The 21282-nt window shown below is 49.1% G+C and overlaps 1 protein-coding gene across 2 annotated transcripts in view; it reads left to right on the forward strand.

Moving 5' to 3' along the window:
- The window catches only part of UVRAG (UV radiation resistance associated), a 97083-nt gene that overhangs the window by 15807 nt on the left and 59994 nt on the right, over positions 1-21282 (forward strand). For both annotated transcript variants that reach the window (XM_077341234.1, XM_077341235.1), the window contains 5 exons: positions 5426-5543; positions 12380-12414; positions 14197-14358; positions 16255-16329; positions 17347-17432. In XM_077341234.1, the coding sequence (XP_077197349.1) occupies positions 5426-5543; positions 12380-12414; positions 14197-14358; positions 16255-16329; positions 17347-17432 (476 nt within the window). The remainder of the gene's footprint in view (positions 1-5425; positions 5544-12379; positions 12415-14196; positions 14359-16254; positions 16330-17346; positions 17433-21282) is intronic.

Below are 21282 nucleotides of genomic sequence, written 5' to 3' on the forward strand. Positions count from 1 at the left end.
GCAGGAGTAGTCAACCTGTGGTCCTCCAGATGTCCATGGACTACAATTCCCATGAGCCTCTGTCAGCGAATGCTGGCAGGGGCTCATGGGAATTGTAGTCCATGGACATCTGGAGGGCCACAGGTTGACTACCCCTGCACTAGTGCAGCGGCCTTCAGCCTTCCAGCCCCGCAAGCCAGGGGGCCACTAAACGCAGTTGTTAATATGGCATTTAAAAAACACCTTCTGCAGGTTCTGCCTATTTCCATATTCAAGAACCCAAGCGTGTTTCGGCTAAAAGCCTTCCTCGGTGATAAAACTGAAATGGAGCACTCCCATCAATTATTAAACATAAATATATATGTAAAAGAGCCTCTTGTGGTGCAGGGTGGTAAGGCAGCCGACATGCAGTCTGAAGCTCTGACCCTGAGGCTGGGAGTTCGATCCCAGCCGCCGGCTCAACTTTGACTCAGCCTTGCAGCCTTCTGAGGTCGGCAAAATGAGTACCCAGCTGTTTGCTGGGGGGTAAAACGGTAATGACTGGGGAAGGCACTGGCAAACCACCCTAGAATCATAGAATCATAGAGTTGGAAGGGGCCATCCAGGCCATCTAGTCCAACTCCCTGCTCAACGCAGGATCAGCCCTAAGCATCCTAAAGCATCCAAGAAAAGTGTGTATCCAACCTTTGCTTGAAGACTGCCAGTGAGGGGGAGATTACCACCTCCTTAGGCAGCCTATTCCAGCCTATATCCTGTATTGAGTCTGCCAAGAAAATGCTAGAGGGCGTCACCCCAAGGGTCAGGCATGACTTGGTGCTTGCACAGGGGATACCTTTACCTTTAAGTATGTAAAACACAGCATGTACAGATTGGACCGAAAACTCATAAAATGCAATGTTAATGTATAATGAACCGAGGGGGGGGGGTCGTTAACTATGCAAGGCTGATAAATATCAGAAATATTTAATTAAAAATATATGGAATTGGGATAATTACCTTACACTCAAATGTTCATCCATGGAGTGAGTGGAAATAAATAATCTTAAAATGCAACATGAGCCAATCATGAAGCTGTGCAAGAAGAAGAAGAGTTGGTTCTTATATGCCGCTTTTCCCCACCCGAAGGAGGCTCAAAGCGGCTTCCAGTCGCCTTCCCATTCCTCTCCCCACAACAGACACCCTGTGGGGTGGGTGAGGCTGAGAGAGCTCTGATATCACTGCCCGGTTAGAACCGTTTTATCAGCGCTGTGTAGAGCCCAGGGTCACCCAGCTGGCTGCATGTGGGGGAGCACAGAATCGAACCTGGCATGCCAGATTAGAAGTCCGCACTCCTAACCACTACACCAAACTGGCAATATTTCATATGCCCACATATCTAAAAAACATTAACCCTATGACTAAACAACCACAAATACACCCAAAGCGCCTAAATTTTAGAACAAGATATGCAACTCTTTGAAAATGACTAAATGACACTATGTTTTAGCTGCTTAGACTAAGGTGACCAGATTGTCCCACTTTTGGAGGGACATCTGGGGCCACCTGGCAAATTGTACTTATGTTGAAATTAAAAAATATAAATTGCAATAATATTTTTGCGTTCTACGCGGCCTATGAAAATTTTTGTTGCTCCATATAGACCAAATTTTTAATCCAGAATCCCCCCCGGTCAATGGTGTCCCGCTTTACCAATGTTAAAATCTGGCCACCTTAGATTAGACCCAATTTGCAGTGCTCAACATTATTAATTAATAATATTTATATAAGAGCCTCCCCGAAGGCTCTTATAATGGATTGTTCAGATGCATGATGAAACAAATCAACTCTACAGTCATTCACAGCCCTGACTATATGGGAAAGGGGTGGAGAAGATATGGTGCAAGGAAAGAGAGAAAACTGATGACACAGAGGTAGTCGGCCTGGGAGACGAAAATTACATCAGACAATTTATTTCTCAGTCTGAAATGCAGCGAAGTGAATCAAACAGCCGGTTTCTTCATTCAAACCCTTTTCACCAGAGCATCCAAAGACTTACCTCCGATACTGTTCTCCTCCATGAACGTGCTTTTAAAGCCATTTATACCTGTGGCCATCACCACATCCTCTGGCAGCGAATCCCACATTGGAATCGTTCCCAGGCTGAAAGCCCTGCAAGTGATTTCCATGCACCTGATTGCTTCCACCATTTCACCCTTCCGTTTCGCTTCCCCATTTCGAAGTGGGCAGAAGCTAAGCCGGGGGTTCTCAGCCTTCCTAATGCCGCGGCCCTTTAATACAGTCCCTCCTGTTGTGGTGACCCCCAACCATAAAATTATGCCAGTGTTCTTTCACAGAAATTACACTGAAACTGGCCAATGGCGGGAAGATCAATTGGTTTTTTTCTGGGGTTTCTCAGTTCAGTCCTGCCTCTTGTCCCACGATCTTGCTCTTTTCCGCTGATCCAGACAGACGAACGCTCTATCTCGATCAACCCCGCAAGGCTGTTGTGTGGATGGCGCTGCCCCCTGGCCAAGCTGCTTGCCCTGCTGCAATCCCTGTGAAAGGGCCGTTCGACCCCCAAAGGCGTCCTGACCCCCCCCCCCCAGTTGAGAACCACTGAGCTAAATGAACCCACTTGGACCAGTTTGTGTCAGGGAAGTTGGGTCCTCTGTGTTCGGGGGGTTCGTTTTGGGAACCGAACTGTAATTTTCTGGTTTGTCCCCAGCCTTAATGGTGGAGCATCTGCGCAGCATGCAGAAGGTCCCTGGTAGCTCCAATGGAAAGGGCCAAGCAGGCGGTGATGGGAAAGTATAAAATTTATACTTATAACATTTGGGACGACTTTTACCGTCTGATATTTTGATAGTTTTATCTTGCATGGTCTTTGGGCTGATCCTGCGTTGAGCAGGGGGTTGGACTAGATGGCCTGTATGGCCCCTTCCCTCTCTATGATTCTATGTAAAGGATTGTTTTTATCTGTTTTATGGGGTTTTATTGGGATTTTAACAGGTGAACCCACCATGAGCCTTCAGGGAGCAGCGGGCAATAAATTGAACAAACAAACAAATAAATAAAGATGTCCACCTGAGAGCCTGAAAATATTAACTTTGATAGGTCTGAATCAACATAAGGCAGTTTCATGTATTTATCATGCAAATTTTTTAAAAATCCAATTTTAAAAGTTGAAAGCAACAGCCTTTGTTTCATGGTGTCATCATGACCTCTTATTTGGGGCTCTTTTTCTTTTGGGCAGCCCTGGCGTCCCAAGTGGCACTTTACATGCTAACCAAGTTATGAATGATGCATGACCTATTCTTAAACCAGTAATATATAGACCAGGTTGCACATTCAGGATGACAGAAAGGGTGAGAATGCTGAAGAGGCAGAATGGCCAATGTCACTTCAGACTGCAGGTCGTGCGTCACGGAGAGTCGCATTTTGGGTTGCCTCCTAGGTTGAAAGCTCTCTGCAAACACAGAATCTGCACGATAAGCAAAGGCAGGTTGGGAGGGAGGGCGGGTTTTCTGCTGGCTGTGCTTGTTCCCTGTTTGCACAGAGTTGCTTATGGGAAGGAATCTTCAAAGCTGGAACATTTCTAGGGCTTTTCAAGGATTGCAGCAAGATAATAATGTGTGTGGAAACTCTGGACACTGGCATTGCATAAATGTTAGGGTCAGAGAGTGGCAGTGTTGGTCCGCAGTAAAAAAAGCCAGTTTGGAGATGAGTAGCACCTTAGGGACCTCTGAGGAACCGCTCTAACTGTCAGGAACTTCTTCCGGATGTTTAGACGGAATTTCTTTTGAATTAATTTCATCCCCTTGGTTCTGGTCCGTCCCTCCGGGGCAAGAGAGAACAACTCTGCTCCATCCTCGATATGGCAGCCTTTTAAATCCTTGAAGATGCTTCTCAGATCCCCTCTCAGTCGCTTCCTCTCCAGGCTAAACAGACCAAGCTCCCCCAACCTTTCCTCATAGGTCTTGGTCTCCCAACCCCTCACCCTCTTTGTTGCCCTCCTCTGGACACTCTCCAGTTTGTCTACCTCCCTCTTCAACTGGGGTGCCCAAAACTGAACACAGGACTCCAAGTGAGGTCAAACCAGAGCAGAGTAGTCGAGCCTTTCTCAACTTTTTTACTGTTGTGAAACCTCTGGAAACACTCTGTAGGCTTTGAGAAACCCCAGAAATTGCACAGTTGTGCAGAATATGGTTGGGAAACATAGCTGTATCCATGCTCCTCTTCTCACCCGCTCTGCAGCCCATCGGCCATTTTGGGAGGGGAGCGGGCCAACATAAACATATCTAGTCATATTACCCAGTAAATGTTAAACAAATTTAAAACTATATTTAAAAATTATCTTCCACCCATTCGGTAATCCCTTCCAGGGCCATCAGGAAGCCCCAGGGCTTCACGAAACCGTGTTTGAGAAACCCTGCTTGGCCCAAAACAGCTGAGCAGCAGAGGGACAGTGGGCCCATGGAGATGGGAAGTACTTGCGGTCACATGAGTGACACAAGGACTTAACCAGTTCACCTTTAGCCTACGACCCCCAATAAATACTTCCCAGATTAGCACTAGACTAGCTTTACTGCTGACCGGACTGTTATGTGAACTCCATCTTTATGGTTGTTTCTGAAGATAAATCTGTGACATGGCGAGTGTTGTAAACCCTGGCAGGGGCTCATGGCAGGGGCAGGGGTTCATGAATATCCGGAGGACCACAGGTTGACTACCCCTGTTGTACAAGCCGAATTTGCTGGCTTCGGTGTGCGCTCAAATGCATCTTGAAGCCCCAGGTTCCCATTGGCAAAGTGGAAAGGTTATTGGAAGATAAGAGCCATTGCTAAGTGAGGGAGAGATGGAATCTCACATGCTCACCATTCAGAGGTGGGACAAGTTCTGTCTTTTTCTGAAATGTTATTCCAGCCAGCCAACGCCGATATTATCATTTTTTTGCGCCTTGGGGTAATTGTGTAGGTCAGGGGTAGTCAAACTGCGGCCCTCCAGATGTCCATGGACTACAATTCCCAGGAGCCCCCGCCAGCGAATGCTGGCAGGGGGCTTCTGGGAATTGTAGTCCATGGACATCTGGAGGGCCGCAGTTTTGACTACCCCTGGTGTAGGTGATTCAGGATCCTGTGCCGGTCTAGTGGAGACATAAGGATCTTTGTCTGACAACAGGAAGGTCAAGTTCTCCGTTTTTGGAGTGCCCCAGGGCAGTAGTTCCCCAAATACATTTGTTTCTCGGGTCCTCATAGAGAGAGGACAAGCCAGAACGTAATGTATGGTGTCCTCCGTTGCTGTATTGCCGCAGATACCCAGCCAGTCCGAAACAGGAGAGTGGAGAAATTTGCCCCTGCAGAATGCGACCGGCATTGCTTGGAGCCTCCTCCTCCAACTGGCAGCAAAGTTTCTCTATGATCCGACTCCTCCTTAATAATGCTTGCTTTTCTGTTCCTTGTTCTTGCAGCGGCGTCTTCGGCACCTGCGGAACATTGCGGCCCGGAACATTGTCAACAGGAACGGCTTCCGCCTCTTGGACACATATTTCACCCTTCACTTGTGTGATAACGCGAAGATATGCAAAGGTAGACACGAGTTTACTGACTTCGTTTCTTCCCCCTTCCCTCCTCTAAATCTTCCCGTCTTATAGGGTTGATAGAAGTTATTTTATATTGTGTTCCGCTTTGGGCACCCCTGTTGAAGAGGGATGTAGACAAGCTGGAGCGTGTCCAGAGGAGGGCAACAAAGGTGGTGAGGGGTTGGGAGACCAAGACGTAGGAGGAAAGGTTGGGGGAGCTTGGTCTGTTTAGCCCGGAGAGGAGACGACCGAGAGGGGATCTGATAGCCATCTTCAAGGATTTAAAAGGCTGCCATGGAGAGGATGGAGCAGAATTGTTCTCTCTTGTCCCGGAGGGATGGACCAAACCAATGGGATGAAATTAATGCAAAAGAAATTCCGTCTAAACCTCCGGAAGAAGTTCCTGACAGTTAGAGCGGTTCCTCAGTGGAACAGGCTTCCTTTGTCGGGGTCCCTCAAAAGATCTTACAAGAGATAGCTGTTTCCAGTTTGGTGATGAACTGAAACTTAGGCTAGGACTAGGAAGGTCTAGGAAGGAAGGTCAACCAAGTTTTGGAAACCCTCTTAGTTGCCATAAAAGTGTCCATATCTAAAAGTATGTCTGTTCAGCCTGAGATATCTTCAGATCTTGAAGCCTCCTGTGCTCTGCCTCTCATGTACACCACGAAGTGGATGAAAGTTCATCGTGTCATAAGCCGCTGTAAGTGGCGTGTCCCACATAAGGAATTTAAGCCCAGCCAACTCTCTTCTTCTGACCCGTTCCCTGTCTGGGCAGAATCTATTTTAATATATTATTTTAAGGTGCTTATCTCTATGGCAACTAATCCTTGTAAAGTTGGGTGGTGTAAACCGCCGTAAAGTCACAGCCAACTTATGGCAATCCCTGTAGGGTTTTCAAGTCAAGAGAGGAACAGGAGGGGGGGGGGGGGGTTGTTGTTGACTGCCTTTATGGAGCAGCCCTACAAGGCTGTTATGTAGAGGATGGAGCAGAGTTGCTCTCTCTTGCCCCGAAGGGACAGACCAGAACCAATGGGAGGAAATTAATGCAAAAGAAATTCCATCTAAACATCAGGACGAAGTTCCTGGCAATTGGAGCGGTTTCTCAGTGGAACAGGCTTCCTCGGGAGGTGGTGGGTTCTCCATCTTTGGAGATTTTAAAGCAGAGGCTGGAGAGCCATCTGACGGAGAGGCTGATTCTGGGAAGGCTCAAGGGGGTGGCAGGTGACAGTGGATGAGCGATTGGGATGTGAGTGTCCTGCACAATGCAGAGGGTTGGACTAGATGACCCAGGAGGTCCCTTCCAACTAGGATTCTATGATTCTATGCTTCTGTGATTCTAAATTCCGACTAAACCTCTGGAAGAAAATCCTGACAGTTAGAGCGGTTTCTCAGTGGAACAGGCTTCCTTGGTAGGTGGTGGGTTCTCCATCTTTGGAGATTTTGAAACAGAGGCTGGAGAGACAGTGGGTGAGCGAGAGGGTTGAGAGTGTCCTGCATAGTGCAGGGGGTTGGACTAGATGACCCAGGAGGTCCCTTCCAACTCTAGGATTCTATGATTTCTTTGGTAGTCTAAGCTAGCTCGATCTCGCTATATCTTGGAAGCTAAGCACAGTCAGCCCTAGATGAGTACTTGGGTGGGAGACCACCAAGGAAGTTCAGGGCTGCTATGCAGAGATCCCTTCCAACCACCCGGGTCACGGCTTGCCCAACCTGGGCGCCCAGCTTTTGGTTTCTTCATCTGTTTGCACAGGATCGGAGGCTCAACATTGCTGTTTCATGCCCAAACTCCTTAACTAAGAACTGAAATATACACTTTGAACATGCCTGGGCTAGGCAAATCTCATTCCAGTGACTTGTTTTCGCCCTGTAATCAGGAATTAAGAGATGTTTTCTGCACGCTGTTTTTCACCCCAGCTGTCTTGCTCAAAGTTTGAATAGCTTGGGCCCGGGGTCATCAGGCTTCAGGAACAGTTGCTTACTTCCCAGTACTTTCAAAACAAGCTGCTCGGGACTTCTTAAAGAACAGGATTTCTGGCTTTTGCAGAAGTGTGCAGTGCCTTTTCCCTGTATCTGCTCACAGAGAGGAACAGAGATGTTTGCGCTGTGTGCTGGTAACATCCAGTTTCTCCACAGAACCATGCACATCTCATGCTGAGGGGAAATACAGTGGAGTCATGCATCTGTTGCATAGATGTACTCCTTTTGCATCTCTAGGCCTGTCTATCCTCAACCTTTTGAGAACCCCTGGAATATTTTGCAGGCTTCGACAGACCCCGGAAGCAGTGACCTGCCCCTTCAGAGAACCAGGTGTAGAAGAAAGATGCAGGAGACAGCCATTTAGTCGACCACGTCCCATTTCCACTGTGGAGAAAGAGACTAGGCCTGTAGTTCAACAGGGGAAGAGGGCTCCAGGGACGTCTAGTGATGTCAGCGGCTGTCTGAACTTCCAGGAAAGGCCAAATAACGCCCAGGGAGCCTGGAGCCCTGGTTGGGAATCCCTGCCTTAGATTTTTGCAATCCTGTGGGCTGTCTTCAGGCATACTGATAGACAAAGGGTCCCCAATAGGGTGGTGCGTTTTGGCTCGGTTTGGCCACCTCGGTGATCACTGAAGCCTGAGGCAGCCAGAGCTGCGGCGTGGAGAGGAGAGGAGGGGGGTGGCCGCGGCTGGCGTGCTGCCGCTGCTTGTCTTCTCCATGCCGTGGTGCAGTGCTGGCATCTTATGTGCCATTTCGGGCTTTGGTGGTCACTGAGGCTGATCCAGGCCCCGATACGGTGCCCATGGGCCTCATTGTACCCGCTAAATGGCTGGAGCCCCATGGGCCGCTTGGCCAGCAGGCTTCTGATTGGCTGTATGGATTAAAATTCCATCGTTTTAGCAGCTGTGTCTGTGCCACAGGAAGTAGTGAGAGCTACAAGCATAGACGGATTCAAGAGGGGACTTTAAAAACAGTATAGAGCAGTTAAAATTGTTACTCTTACTAATGGTGCAGAGGTCGATCCGTGGCTATTAGCCACAAGATATAGATGGAGCGCTCTGTCTGGAGCAAGGATGCTCTGTCTTGGAGCTTGGGGGACAAGAGTGGGAGGGCTTCTGGAGTTCTGGCCCCACTGGTGGATCTCCTGATGGCCCCTGGGTTTCAACCACTGTGTGACACAGAGTGTTCAACTGGATGGGCCATTAGCCTGATCCATCATGGCTTCTCTCATGTTCTTATGTCTGGGGCAGGGATGCTCTGTCTTGGCCCTTGGTGGGCAAAGAGTAGGAGGGCTTCTGGAGTTCTGGCCCAGTAGGTGGACCTCCTAATGGCACCTGAGTCTTGGTCACTGTGTGACACAGAGTACTGAACTGGATGGGCCATCGGCCTGATCCAACATGGCTTCTGATCTTCTCTCTGGGACAGAGCTGCTTTGTCTTCTTGGCACTTGGGGATCAAGAGTGGGAGGGCTTCAGAAATTCTGGCTTCACTGGTGGACCTCCTGATGGCCCCTGGGTTTTGGCTACTGTGTGACCCAGAGTGCTGGACTGGATGGGCCATTGGCCTTGATCCAACAGGGCTTCTCTTCCGTTCTTAGACTGGGCAAACTGCTGTGTCTGAAATGCAGCCCAGGGATCGTATAGCAACTCAGTGCAATGAGGAACCTCAGGCTGGGGAAGTGTGTTCTGAAACACCAAAAGACGAATAAGGATTGTCAGGTTATAACCTTGCTGAGAGTTCAAGTTTAAAACTTGGTGGTTTGTAAGGTCCTCCTGGAATCAGACCTACCGCTTCTGCTTCAGACCAACCTGGATCCCTTCCTGAAACTACCTCGACTGTGGGCTTACCTGGGGCAACAGGTAGTAAGAGACAGTGGATCACTTTAGTTCCTAGTCACAAAGGCAATTTTTAGTCCTGAGAGGTTCACTGAGCTGGAGGAAGATTAGCTGCAGGAGCACCCTCTTTCCGGGACTGCAGCCAGCCATTGTTCCATGACAGCCGCTAAAAGGACAATTTGGTGAATTAAGGCTCCCAGTGTCACCCTCCCCCCTTACTGCTTTTAGTCTTTTACTTTCTCCACTGCTGTTAATTCTTGAGTCACTGGGAGGTCACAGTGAGCTGGTTGCCTTAGAATCATAGAATAATGGAATTGGAAGGGACCTCCTGGGTCATCTAGTCCAACCCCCTGCACTATGCAGGACACCCACAACCCTCTCGCTCATCCACTGTCACCTGCCACCCCCTTGAGCCTTCACAGAATCAGCCTCTCCGTCAGATGGCTCTCCAGCCCCTGTTTAGAAAGAAGAAGAGTTGGTTCTTAGATGCCACCTTTCTCTAACTGAAGGAATCTCCAAGCGGCTTACAGTCGCCTTCCCTTTTTCTCCCCACTACAGACACCCTGTGAGGGATGGGAAGGCTGAGAGAGCCCTGAGATTACTGAAGAAGAAGAAGAGTTGGTTCTTATATGCTGCTTTTCTCTACCCGAAGGAGGCTCAAAGCGGCTTACAGTCGCCTTCCCATTCCTCTCCCCACAACAGACACCCTGTGGGGTGGGTGAGGCTGAGAGAGCCCAGATATCACTGCCCGGTCAGAACAGTTTTATCAGAGCTGTGGTGAGCCCAAGTTCACCCAGCTGGCTGCATATGGAGGAGGAGTGGGGCATCAAACCCGGGTTTCCAGATTAGAAGCCCATGCTGCTAACCACTCCACCAAGCTGGCTCTCTACCAAGCTGGCTCACCCGGTTCTTGGAACCTCACATGGTTCCTAGGAAGCCTGGCTAGAGGCCATGTTGGGACTGTGGTGGCCAGGCAGGACTCCAGCTCAAAGAATCTGCTGCAAGTCTGAGTAGGGAAAGGTGGAACAAGGTTTGAGTCCAGCGGCACCTTCAAAACCAACAAAGGCTTATTCAAGGTATGAGCTTTCGTGTGCACACACATTTCTTCAGATACACGTGCACACGCACAAAAGTTTATACCCGGAATTAAACTTGGCTAGTGTATAGTGCAAACGTTGGACCATAAGGAAGGCCGAACGTCAAAGAATTGAGGCTTTTGAACTCTGGTGCTGGAGAAGACTCTTGCGAGTCCCTTGGACTGCAAGGCGAACGAACCGGTCAGTCCTAGAGGAGATCAGCCCTGACTGCTCCTTAGAAGGCCAGATCCTGAAGATGAAGCTCAAATACTTTGGCCACCTCATGAGAAGGAAGGACTCCCTGGAGAAGAGCCTAATGCTGGGAGCGATAGAGGGCAAAAGAAGAAGGGGACGACAGAGAATGAGGTGGCTGGATGGAGTCACTGAAGCAGTCGGGGCAAACTTAAATGGACTCCGGGGAATGGGAGAGGACAGGAAGGCCTGGAGGATCATTGTCCATGGGGTCGCGATGGGTCGGACACGACTTCGCACCTAGCATCAACAAGTATATAAAGGTGCCCCTGGACTAGAACTTTGTTCTGTTGCTTGGAACCAACACGGTGACCCACCTGAACCTCGAACCGTCTTACAGTCCAGGGGAAGTCTTGGAAGACTTCCTTTCTGTTGAACTAGAACGGCAGTTTAGTTTGTTTCTGTTTTTCTTCACTTATACCCTGCCTTTTCTCCCCAGTGGCGATCCAAAGTTCTTTACATTGTTCTTCTCCTTTTTTATCTTTCCAACACCACTGTGTGAGGTTGGGGGAGGCTGAGAATGTGCAGCTGGCTCTGGCTCACACAGGCAGCTTCTGTCGTGGAGTCAGGATTCAAACCTGGATCTCCCGGGAATACGTTGGACCTTCTGCTTGCAAAACAAAGGCTTTCTCCCTCAGCCATGGCCTCTCCCCATGGCTCTCCAGGGTCTCAGGTGGAGGTCTTTCACATCAACTATAGTCCTGTTTTGAAAAGAGCCTCTTGTGGCGCAGAGTGGTAAGGCAGCCATCTGAAAGCTTTGCCCATGAGGCTGGGAGTTCGATCCCAGCAGCCGGCTCAAGGTTGACTCAGCCTTCCATCCTTCCGAGGTCGGTAAAATGAGTACCCAGCTTGCTGCTGGGGGGTAAATGGTCATGACTGGGGAAGGCACTGGCAAACCACCCCGTATTGAGTCTGCCATGAAAACGCTGGAGGGCGTCACCCCAAGGGTCAGACATGACTCGGTGCTTGCACAGGGGATACCTTTACCTTTACCTTTATAGTCCTGTTTTACCGGAGATGCTGGGGATTGAACTTGGGACGTTCTGCATGCCAGGCACAGGCTCTACCACTGAGCCACAGCCCCTCTCCATGGCTCTCCAGGGTCTCAGGTAGAGACTGTTTACATATCACCTTCTGCCTGGTCCTTTTTCCCCACTGGAGATGCCAGGGATTGAACCTGGGACCATCTGTGTGCCAATCAGAGGCTCTACCACTGTGTCACAGCCCCTCCTCCATGACTCTTCATGGTCTCAGGTGGAGGTCTGTCACATCAACTACAGTCCTGGTCCTCTTTAACCGGAGATGCCGGGGATTGAACCTGGGACTTTCTGCATGCCAAGCAGATCCTCCTCCAGTGAGCAGCTCCCTACTTTTAAATTATGTTCAGAAAAGAAAGGACACATATTCTGTCCAGAGCTGCTTCAGTCCACCTCAGTGTCCTTCGTCTCTCCTTCCCTTTTAGAATATGATCTGGGGATTTTTTAAAGACTACTTTTAATAAAACATTATTTGTGCTGAATCCTTTTGGTCATTCTGAGCTGAGCCTTGTTTAGTTTATTGTTAGCACAAAAGACTTTCATTTAAATAAAATTGTTGGTACAAATGCACGAGTCCCCTCCCTCCTTGGTGACATCTCTGCTGTGGGTCTCCCAACTTTTGCTGCCCCGCCTCTAATTTTCTTTAATTTTCTTTCTTTCTTTTAGAATTCTATAAGAGTGAAGTAATAAAGAACTCTCTGGTAAGTGTCCTCTGCTGACCACGGCAGCTAGCCCTGCTTCTGCATCACCCTACCAACTCGGAAACCATCAAGATATTTAGAAGAAGAAGAGTTGGTTCTTATATGCCGCTTTTCCCTACCTGAAGGAGGCTCAAAGCAGCTTCCAGTCACCTTCCCTTTCCTCTCCCCACAACAGACACCCTGTGAGGGAGGGGAGGCTGAGAGAGCCCTGAGATTACTGAAGAAGAAGAAGAGTTGGTTCTTATAGGCCACTTTTCTCTACCCGAAGGAGGCTCAAAGCGGCTTACATTCACCTTCCCATTCCTCTCCCCACAACAGACACCCTGTGGGGTGGGTGAGGCTGAGAGAGCCCTGATATCACTGCTCAGTCAGAACAGTTTTATCAGTGCCATGGCGAGCCCAAGGTCCCCCAGCTGGCTGCATGTGGGGGAGTGCAGAATCGAACCTGGCATGCCAGATTAGAAGTCCGCACTCCTGACCACAACACCAAACTGGCTCTTAGCTGAACCCTATTGAAGCAGGTCTCTTTACTCCCCCCCCCCCCCAGTTGGCATGATGTTGTGCCTTGAAGCTGAATCAGATTAGATACTTACACTAGATATTAAGGCGGGAAGTAAAGAAGCGTTCATCCCCAGGGTGTGTACTTTTTTGCCCCACAGTTTCTGGTCAGGTAGATTTTAAACCATATTTTGTGATCACCTGTAAAACTTTTAATTGTGGTCAGGGGGTGGGGGACGGAAGGTGATTGGCTGCCCGCTGGACAGACAGACTAGCCGGTTGGAGGAGGAGGCACTCAGGGGCGGGACAGCCGCCCTGAGTGGGTGTTAAGCGCTGAGTGGCACTGAAGCCATGAGACCAGCTCCTCCAAGCCCTTACCAGAAATATATTATGTGGAACAGATTTATATTAGGAGCTGTCATGCCACATAATACATTAGAGTTGTAAAACATTCCCCAAACTGCATTTAACGTGATTGTAATGAGAAAATTGACTCTTCAGGGCTCTCCGGGGTCTCAGACAGAGGTTGTTCACATCACCTATTGCTTGGTCCTTTTAACTAGAGATGTTGGGGATTGAGCTTGTGATGTTGGGGATTGAGCTTGTGATCTGCATACAAAGAGAATAGACACATGAATCTGCCTTGTACTGAATCAAACAGTCAGTATTCACAGTCAGTATTCTCTACAAAGTCTCAGGCAGAAGTCTTTTCCATAATCTCATGCCAGATCCGTTTTAACTGGAAATGACGGGGATTGAACTTGGGACCTTCTGCGTTCCAAGCAGATCCTCTACCCCTGAGCCATAGCTCCTCCCTAGAATGACACTGCCTTATCCTGGATCAAATCGTTGATCTATCACAGTCAGTACTGTCCACTCAGACAGGCAGGGCTCTCCAGGGTCTCAGACTGAAGTCTTTCACATCACCCACTGTCTCTTTTAACTGGAGATGCCGGGGATTGAACCTGGGACCTTGGCAAGCGGGTGCTTTATCTCTAAACTGCATCCCCTGCTCAGTAAATACAAGAAATGCAATCCAACTGGCAAAGTGCAACCCTTATTCTCCCCCCACCCCACCCCACCCCTGGACTTTGTTTGCATCAGCTTCTTCGGTAGTAAATGTTGTGAAGTTTCAGCCTTTAACCCAAAACAGCTGGCCTCAACTTAACCCAAATGGGCTAGCCAGAGCAATAATCTAACCTAGTGCCAAGTAGCTTCCTGCAAGTTTAGGTAAAACCATCTTGTTTCATTCTACTAAGGCAATCTGTTCTTTCACATTCACAGAATCCAACATGGCGGAGCCTTGACTTTGGTCTCATGCCCGATCGCCTCGATACCTCTGTGTCCTGCTTCGTGGTGAGAATATGGGGTGGGAAGAAAGATGCTTACCAGCTGCTGATAGAGTGGAAAGTCAACTTAGACGGACTCAAATACTTGGGCCAGCAGGTAAAGTAAAAGTAGGCTCCCTTCTTCTGATACAGCTGGAATGGGAGTCCATTTGTTCTTATTCGATAACGTTGTTGGATTCTCGTTCTGTGCGGCTAAATTTGGTGTCTCCGAAAGACACAATCCAGCCGTACTTTAAAGCAGTGGTCCCCAACCTGGCTCCATCTCCCCGCCCCCCCCCTCCCCGCAGTAAAAAACTTCCCAGGCCGCAAGCTTGCGGCCCAGGAAGCTTCTTACTGCAGGAGGGCAGGGAGAGGGAATCAGGGCCGGGCCGCGCCCGTGCGATCCGTGGGCGCGGCCCGCGGGTGCGGCCCGATCCGCGGGCCCGATCCGCGGGCATGGCCCGCGGCGTGGGCATGGCACGGTCCTCGCGGGCGCGGCCCGATGCCCTGCCGGTCCCCAGCCTCATAAAGGTTGGGGACCACTGCCTTAAAGACTTGATGACAGGGGAGGAGCTTCCATGAGTCCCTGCTCACCTCTTCAGATGTAGCTAGAATGTGAGTCCAGCTGTCCTTCTATCTCAAGGTGGATTCCATACAATTAGATGTGGTGCTTTCCAGGAGACTGATTAAGATGGGTAGCCGTGTGAGCCTGACTTTAGCAAGGGAAAAGAACCAGTCTAGCAGCACCTACAAACCTAACAAAATTTGTGGCAGGGGAGAAGCTTTCATTGGTCACTGCTCACTGCTTTGGAATGGAAGCTTTTGTGAGGAGCTCTTAACTACAACACCACACTGGCTCTCGAGCACTGCACCACACTGGTATCAGGTAGCTTATTGCCCTACCATGGGGGGTGTGGGGGGTGCTGGCTGAAGGAAGCGAGGCAGAAACTGCTCCCAGGCCTCAAAGAAGAACTCTGAAAGTTTCATTGAGAACCGAACTGTCCCTGACCTGTAGCTACAGGAAGAAGAAGACCGCAACTAGCTGGACCTAATCTCTGGATCTCTCTCTAGCTATCTAGCAATGCTGATATCTAAAATTTCTGCTAAGGTAGCAGAGGGTGCATCAGCTTGCTGTTGGCTCTCAAGCATGTTGCTTGAAGGACAGCACAGATTGCCTCTATTTCATTTCCCCACCCTGCTCCAAATGTCTGGGGTTTTTTTTCCAAAAATAAAAAGCTGAAGGGAAAGTTCCTTTCCGTGACTTCAGAATTTCCGAAAACCTTATATCCCTGTTTTGAATCTGAGCATTGTTTGATCAGTTGGCTTCAGAAACGCTGAAGAGAGCCAGCTTTGCATCGTGGCTAAGAGCAGTGGCCTCTAATCTGGGGAGCCGGGTTTTGATTCCACATACAGCCAGCTGGGTGACCTTGGGCTTGTCACAGTTCTCTTAGAGCAGTTCTGTCCGAGTTCTCTCTGCCTCACCCACCTCACAGGGGATCTGTTGTGGGCAGAGGAAGGGAAGGCAATTGGTAGCCGCTTAGAGACTCTTTCAGGTAGTGAAACGGGGTACAAGTCTACTCTTCTTACGCTCCCTTTATAGCTGTGGTTCACAAACCTTTTGAGGAGGGCAGCTAGATTGAAGTCCACTGGCACTTCAGAGACGAACCAGATTTTTTGGGCTACGTGCTTTCGAGTGTCCATGAGGTTTGACTCTCAAAAGCATATACTGCAAACATTTTGTTGGTATCTTAGGTGCTACTGGTCTCAAATCTAGCTAAAAAATTGATTATGCCTGTAATAACTTTTATAATAAGAGCTAGGGAAATCTAGAAAAGAAAACTGAGTAGGCATACGTTCATTGAATGTATTATGTGTATTGTTGTTTTATGGGTTTTATTGTATGGTTTTGACTGGGGTTTTATGTGCTGTAACTCGCCTCAAGCCTCTGGGGAGAGGAGATAAATAAATAAACAAATTAACAACAATAATAATAATAGCGTGGTTTCTTTTTCAGATACATGCTCGTAGTCCAAACGAAATTATTTTTGGGCTGAACGATGGTTATTATGGGGCCTCTTATGAACAAAAGGTAAGAATAATCAGAGTTTAAATTACATGCAGAGCAGAGCCAGCTAGCTTTCACGAAAAGGTTTTCAGAGCTGTGGAATTGGTTGCCTAAGGAGGTGGTGAGCTCCCCCTCACTGGCTTGTGTGGCCCTTTCCCACTCTAGGATTCTTAGCTTTTGAGATTTGATTAGATCAAGCTAGCCTGGGCCATCCAGATGAGGGAAGTTAAACAGAGGTGGTAATCAAGCAAACCTCGGCCATCCAGGTCAGGGCAAGGGCTGTATCCAAAGAAGTACTACACCAAACTGAGAGCCAGTTTGGTGTAGTGGTTAAGAGTGTGGACTTCTAATCTGGCATGCCAGGTTCGATTCTGCACTCCCCCACATGCAACCAGCTGGGTGACCTTGGGCTCGCCACGGCACTGATAAAATTGTTCTGACCGAGCAGTGATATCAGGGCTCTCTCAGCCTCACCCACCCCACAGGGTGTCTGTTGTGGGGAGAGGAATGGGAAGGCGACTGTAAGCCGCTTTGAGCCTCCTTCGGGTAGGGAAAAGCGGCATATAAGAACCAACTCTTCTTCTTCTTCTTCTAAATAGTCTGTATAAAGGATGTGTGGTCCCTGGGAGAATCAAAGGCTCATAGAGTGGGAAAGGGCCATCTAGTCCCACCCCCTGCTCAATTCAGGATCAGCCACAAGCCTCCAGGATAAGGATCTGTCCAGCCGCTGCTTGAAGACAGCCAGTGAGGGGGAGCTCCCCACCTCCTGAGGCAGCCCCTTCCACTGCTGAACTAGACTCCTAGAATCCTAGAGTGGGAAAGGACCATCCAGGCCATCTAGTCCCACCCCCTGCTCAGTGCAGGATCAGCCTCAAGCATCCAGGAGAAGGCATCTCTGAACGCCTCCTGCCTTGGAAACCCTACAGAGTCACCCTAAGTCAGCCTTGAGTCGAGGGCCCCTTCCTCCTCCACCGCCTCCAGAACCATGTGCAGGTCTTTCCCAACACCTCGCTGATATTTTTCCCACGCTTACCTCTCAAGGGCCACTCAGGAACCCAGAAGAACCTCCTTCTCCAGGTGGATCAGAACTGCGTTCGGAACTCCTACGACGTCTTCTCCTTGCTCAGGTAACTCTCCCTTTCCCCCCCCTGCCATAAAAGAGTTGCCTGGTGGAAACCTGAATGTTCTTCCAGATCGGGGGTGGCCAAACTGTGTCTCTCTTCATGTCTGTGGACTACAATGCCCAGCTGGCAAGGGGCTCATGGGAATTGTGGTCCATTGACATCTGCTGACATGGGGCTCATGGGAATTGTAGTCCATGGACATACCATGTTCCCCTTGCATACTCAGGGAATTGCCAATCTCCATTGTGGGATGGTGGGTGAATTTCCTCCAGGCCAGGCTGGATTCTGGAGATTTACTTTTTTGGGAGAGAGGATCACTTGGGCATGAAGTTGGGGTCACTGTGGGTGGGCAGGTAGGTGTGAGTTCCTGCATTGTGCAGGTGGTTGCTGACTCTGGTTCTCTTCCAACTCTATGATTCTGTGACATCTGGAGAGCTTCAGTTTGGCCATCCTTGTTCTAGATTTTCAGCACAAGTGCAGAAGTCCCACCCTGACAAGGCTGCCACCTCAAGGGGTGGAGATTTCCCGGAATTACTCAGGAGACACAGATCTGTTGCCCTAGAGGAAATGGCTGCATTGGGGAGTTGGTTCTGTAGGATTGTGTCCTGCAAAGCGCCTTCTCCTCCCGAAACCCCACCACCCCAGGGCTCCACCTGCAAAATCCCCAAGGATTTTCCATCTCGGACTTGGTATCCATGAGTCCTCCTTAGGATTTGGCCTGTTTGTTGCACACGGAATCTCCTCAGAGTTCTTGATTACTATAATGATTCCCGTTGATCAAGGTGACACTTGCATTGTGTGAACACAGTTTCTGCTCTGGATAGTATCATGTTAAACTAGGCCTTAGATACTGAGCAGACCTTTTGGAGCAGTTCTCTTAGGGATTTCTCAGCCTCACGTATCTCACAGAGTGTCTTTTGTAGGTATAGTAAGGGAAGGCGAATGTGAAGCTGCTTGGAGACACATGAGGCCTGTTGGGTGACCTTGGGGCAGTCAGTCACAGTTCTCTCAGAGCTCTCTCAGCTCCAACTACCTCACAGGGTGTCTGTTGTGGAGAAAGGAAGGGAAGGCAAATGTAAGCTGCTTGGAGACACATGAGGCCTCCTGGGTGATCTTGGGCCAGTCACAGTTCTCTCAGAGCTCTCTCAGCCCCAACTACCTCACAGAGTGTCTGTTGTGGGGAAAGGAAGGCAAATGTAAGCTGCTTGGAGACACATGAGGCCTCCTGGGTGATCTTGGGCCAGTCACAGTTCTCTCAGAGCTCTCTCAGCCCCAACTACCTCACAGAGTGTCTGTTGTGGGGAAAGGAAGGCAAATGTAAGCTGCTTGGAGACACATGAGGCCTCCTGGGTGATCTTGGGCCAGTCACAGTTCTCTCAGAGCTCTCTCAGCCCCAACTACCTCACAGAGTGTCTGTTGTGGGGAAAGGAAGGCAAATGTAAGCTGCTTGGAGACACATGAGGCCTCCTGGGTGATCTTGGGCCAGTCACAGTTCTCTCAGAGCTCTCAGCCCCAACTACCTCACAGAGTGTCTGTTGTGGGGAAAGGAAGGGAAGGCAAATGTAAGCTGCTTGGAGGCACATGAGGCCTCCTGGGTGACTTTGGGGCAGTCACAGTTCTCTCAGAGCTCTCTCAGCCTCACCTACCTTACAGGTTGTCTGTTGTGGGGAAGGGAAGGGAAGGCGATTGTCAGCCGCTTGGAGACTTCTTCAGGTAGTAAAAGGTGGCGTGTGCTTAGTCCCCTTCTTGTGGGGGGGATTTATGTTATTTATTTTCATATTTCTATGCCGCCCTTCTCCAAAGTTCTCAGGGTCAGCTTACAACGTTTATTACAATCAATTGAAACATTTTAAAATTATAAAATCAATCTATTACTTCAGGGGGGGTAAATATTTTGTTCATTTATAAAGAAAAAAAAGAAAGGAAACAAGAAAACATGGTTGACCCATAAATCTTACATGCCCGTATTATCTATCAGATTCTGAGAAAAAGTCCCAGTGTTCATGAAATTCCTCTGGTGGTTTTCTGTCCACCAGGTTGGGGAGCTTCGCCATCCCTGCATATTCTCTGAGCTTCTCCAGCCATAAGTCCCAAGTCGGGCAACTCTTGCTGCTTCCAAGTCAAGGCAACTAGAAACCTGGCTGTGGTCGTCACGTAAAAGCAAAATAAAATCCATGTGTTAAATTTTTTTTTAAAACACCAGGAGATACCATCCTTTCTCTAACGGGGGGTGGGTGGGTGGGAAGGTACTTCGATGCTGTAAATATCGGGCATCTAGTTATTTCCTGTGCACCTTCTGCACAGGGAGGCCAGTTTTGCTGGCAATCTGTCGGTCTCAGCTGTAGGTCTGGTGGAACAGCTCTATCTTACAGAACTGTTTTAAGTCCTGCAGAACTGCTTTCAGCCCCGCAGGGCCCTGATCTCCTCTGGAAGAGCATCCCACCAGGCCGGTGACAGGCCGTCCGTCCCCTTGTTGGCTGTGTCACCGGCTTGATAAGATCCCCAGCTAGCGAGAATGGCCTGCCACCAGCGCTGGAGTTGGGAAGCTCAGAAATGCTGATGTTACGGCCGGGCCAGGCGATGTCACTGTTGCGTTGCAGATAAAGCTTCTTGGTAAGACGGAGCCGAACAAGTTCTCGTCCTCTTATTAGGGTGCTCTGTGAGGGTTTAAATATTCTGATGCTGTGAAAAAGGTGCTGGGATTGGAATTCTCAAACCTCTGGAAGTTGTGCAGAGGCTCTCGAGGGCCGGTTGTGGGCTCGCAGTGCCCTCTGTGATGGAGGCCAGCGTTCTGGTTTGCCTGTTAATAAAATTACCCTGAGGGAGATAAGCTGACAAAGCTGATCTGTGACTTGGGCTGTCTGTCTTGGAATCCTAGATTCTAGATGGTCCCACAGGCCATCTAGTCCCACCACCTCCTGCCTCCGTGTCATGACCCTTCGTGTCCCTTGGAGGAATTCCACCCAAATCCTTGGAGGGCTCCCATCCATGCGCATGTATTCAGCAGACATATACCTATATTTTGAAGGATACGGCTTTTATAATGAGCCTCTTGTGGCGCAGAGTGGTAAGGCAGCAGACATGCAGTCTGAAGCTCTGCCCAAGAGGCTGGGAGTTCGATCCCAGCAGCCGGCTCAAGGTCGACTCAGCCTTCCATCCTTCTGAGGTCAGTAAAATGAGTACCCAGCTTGCTAAACGGTAATGACTGGGGAAGGCACTGGCAAACCACCCCGTATTGAGTCTGCCATGAAAACGCTGGAGGACGTCACCCCAAGGGTCAGACATGACCCGGTGCTTGCACAGGGGATACCTTTACCTTATGGCTTTTATATATATTGGACTAATTTTGCCCCCAATTATTTTGTTTAAGACCAACAAAGTTTGGACTCTGATTTTACTGAGACATTCAAACACAGCATTGAATTCCTTTTTTTCAGTGCTATGTTTTAGTATTCAATTACGCTGCTACTCTGATTATAATTGTCCTTTATGAGACTAGTTGGAGCCAAAGGCTGCCCTTCCTTTTGTTTACTGCAAGCCCGGTGTTCACCATCTTCCACTTTCATTTCTTTCCCACCCAAGAGGTTTGGAAAAAATAAAGATACATGAGCCGAGAGGTTATAGGGAGCAGCCATTATAGGGAGCAGCCTTTCACAGCATTCTTTACCTCTGATGTTGTGCACATATATAGTTTTTGCTTGTGTAAAACTGGGGCATTTATATTTTAAATTTCATAAAGAATCGAGACCTGGGTTTCCTGCCCCTTCCTGCCAGTGAAGATTTCTACACATCCTACTACTCCTCTGCATATCACTCCTAATCCAGTGACACCTGCAGCTGTCATTCATCAGCC

The sequence above is a fragment of the Paroedura picta genome, chromosome 6 (assembly GCF_049243985.1).
Source record: "Paroedura picta isolate Pp20150507F chromosome 6, Ppicta_v3.0, whole genome shotgun sequence".
Taxonomy (NCBI): domain Eukaryota; kingdom Metazoa; phylum Chordata; class Lepidosauria; order Squamata; family Gekkonidae; genus Paroedura; species Paroedura picta.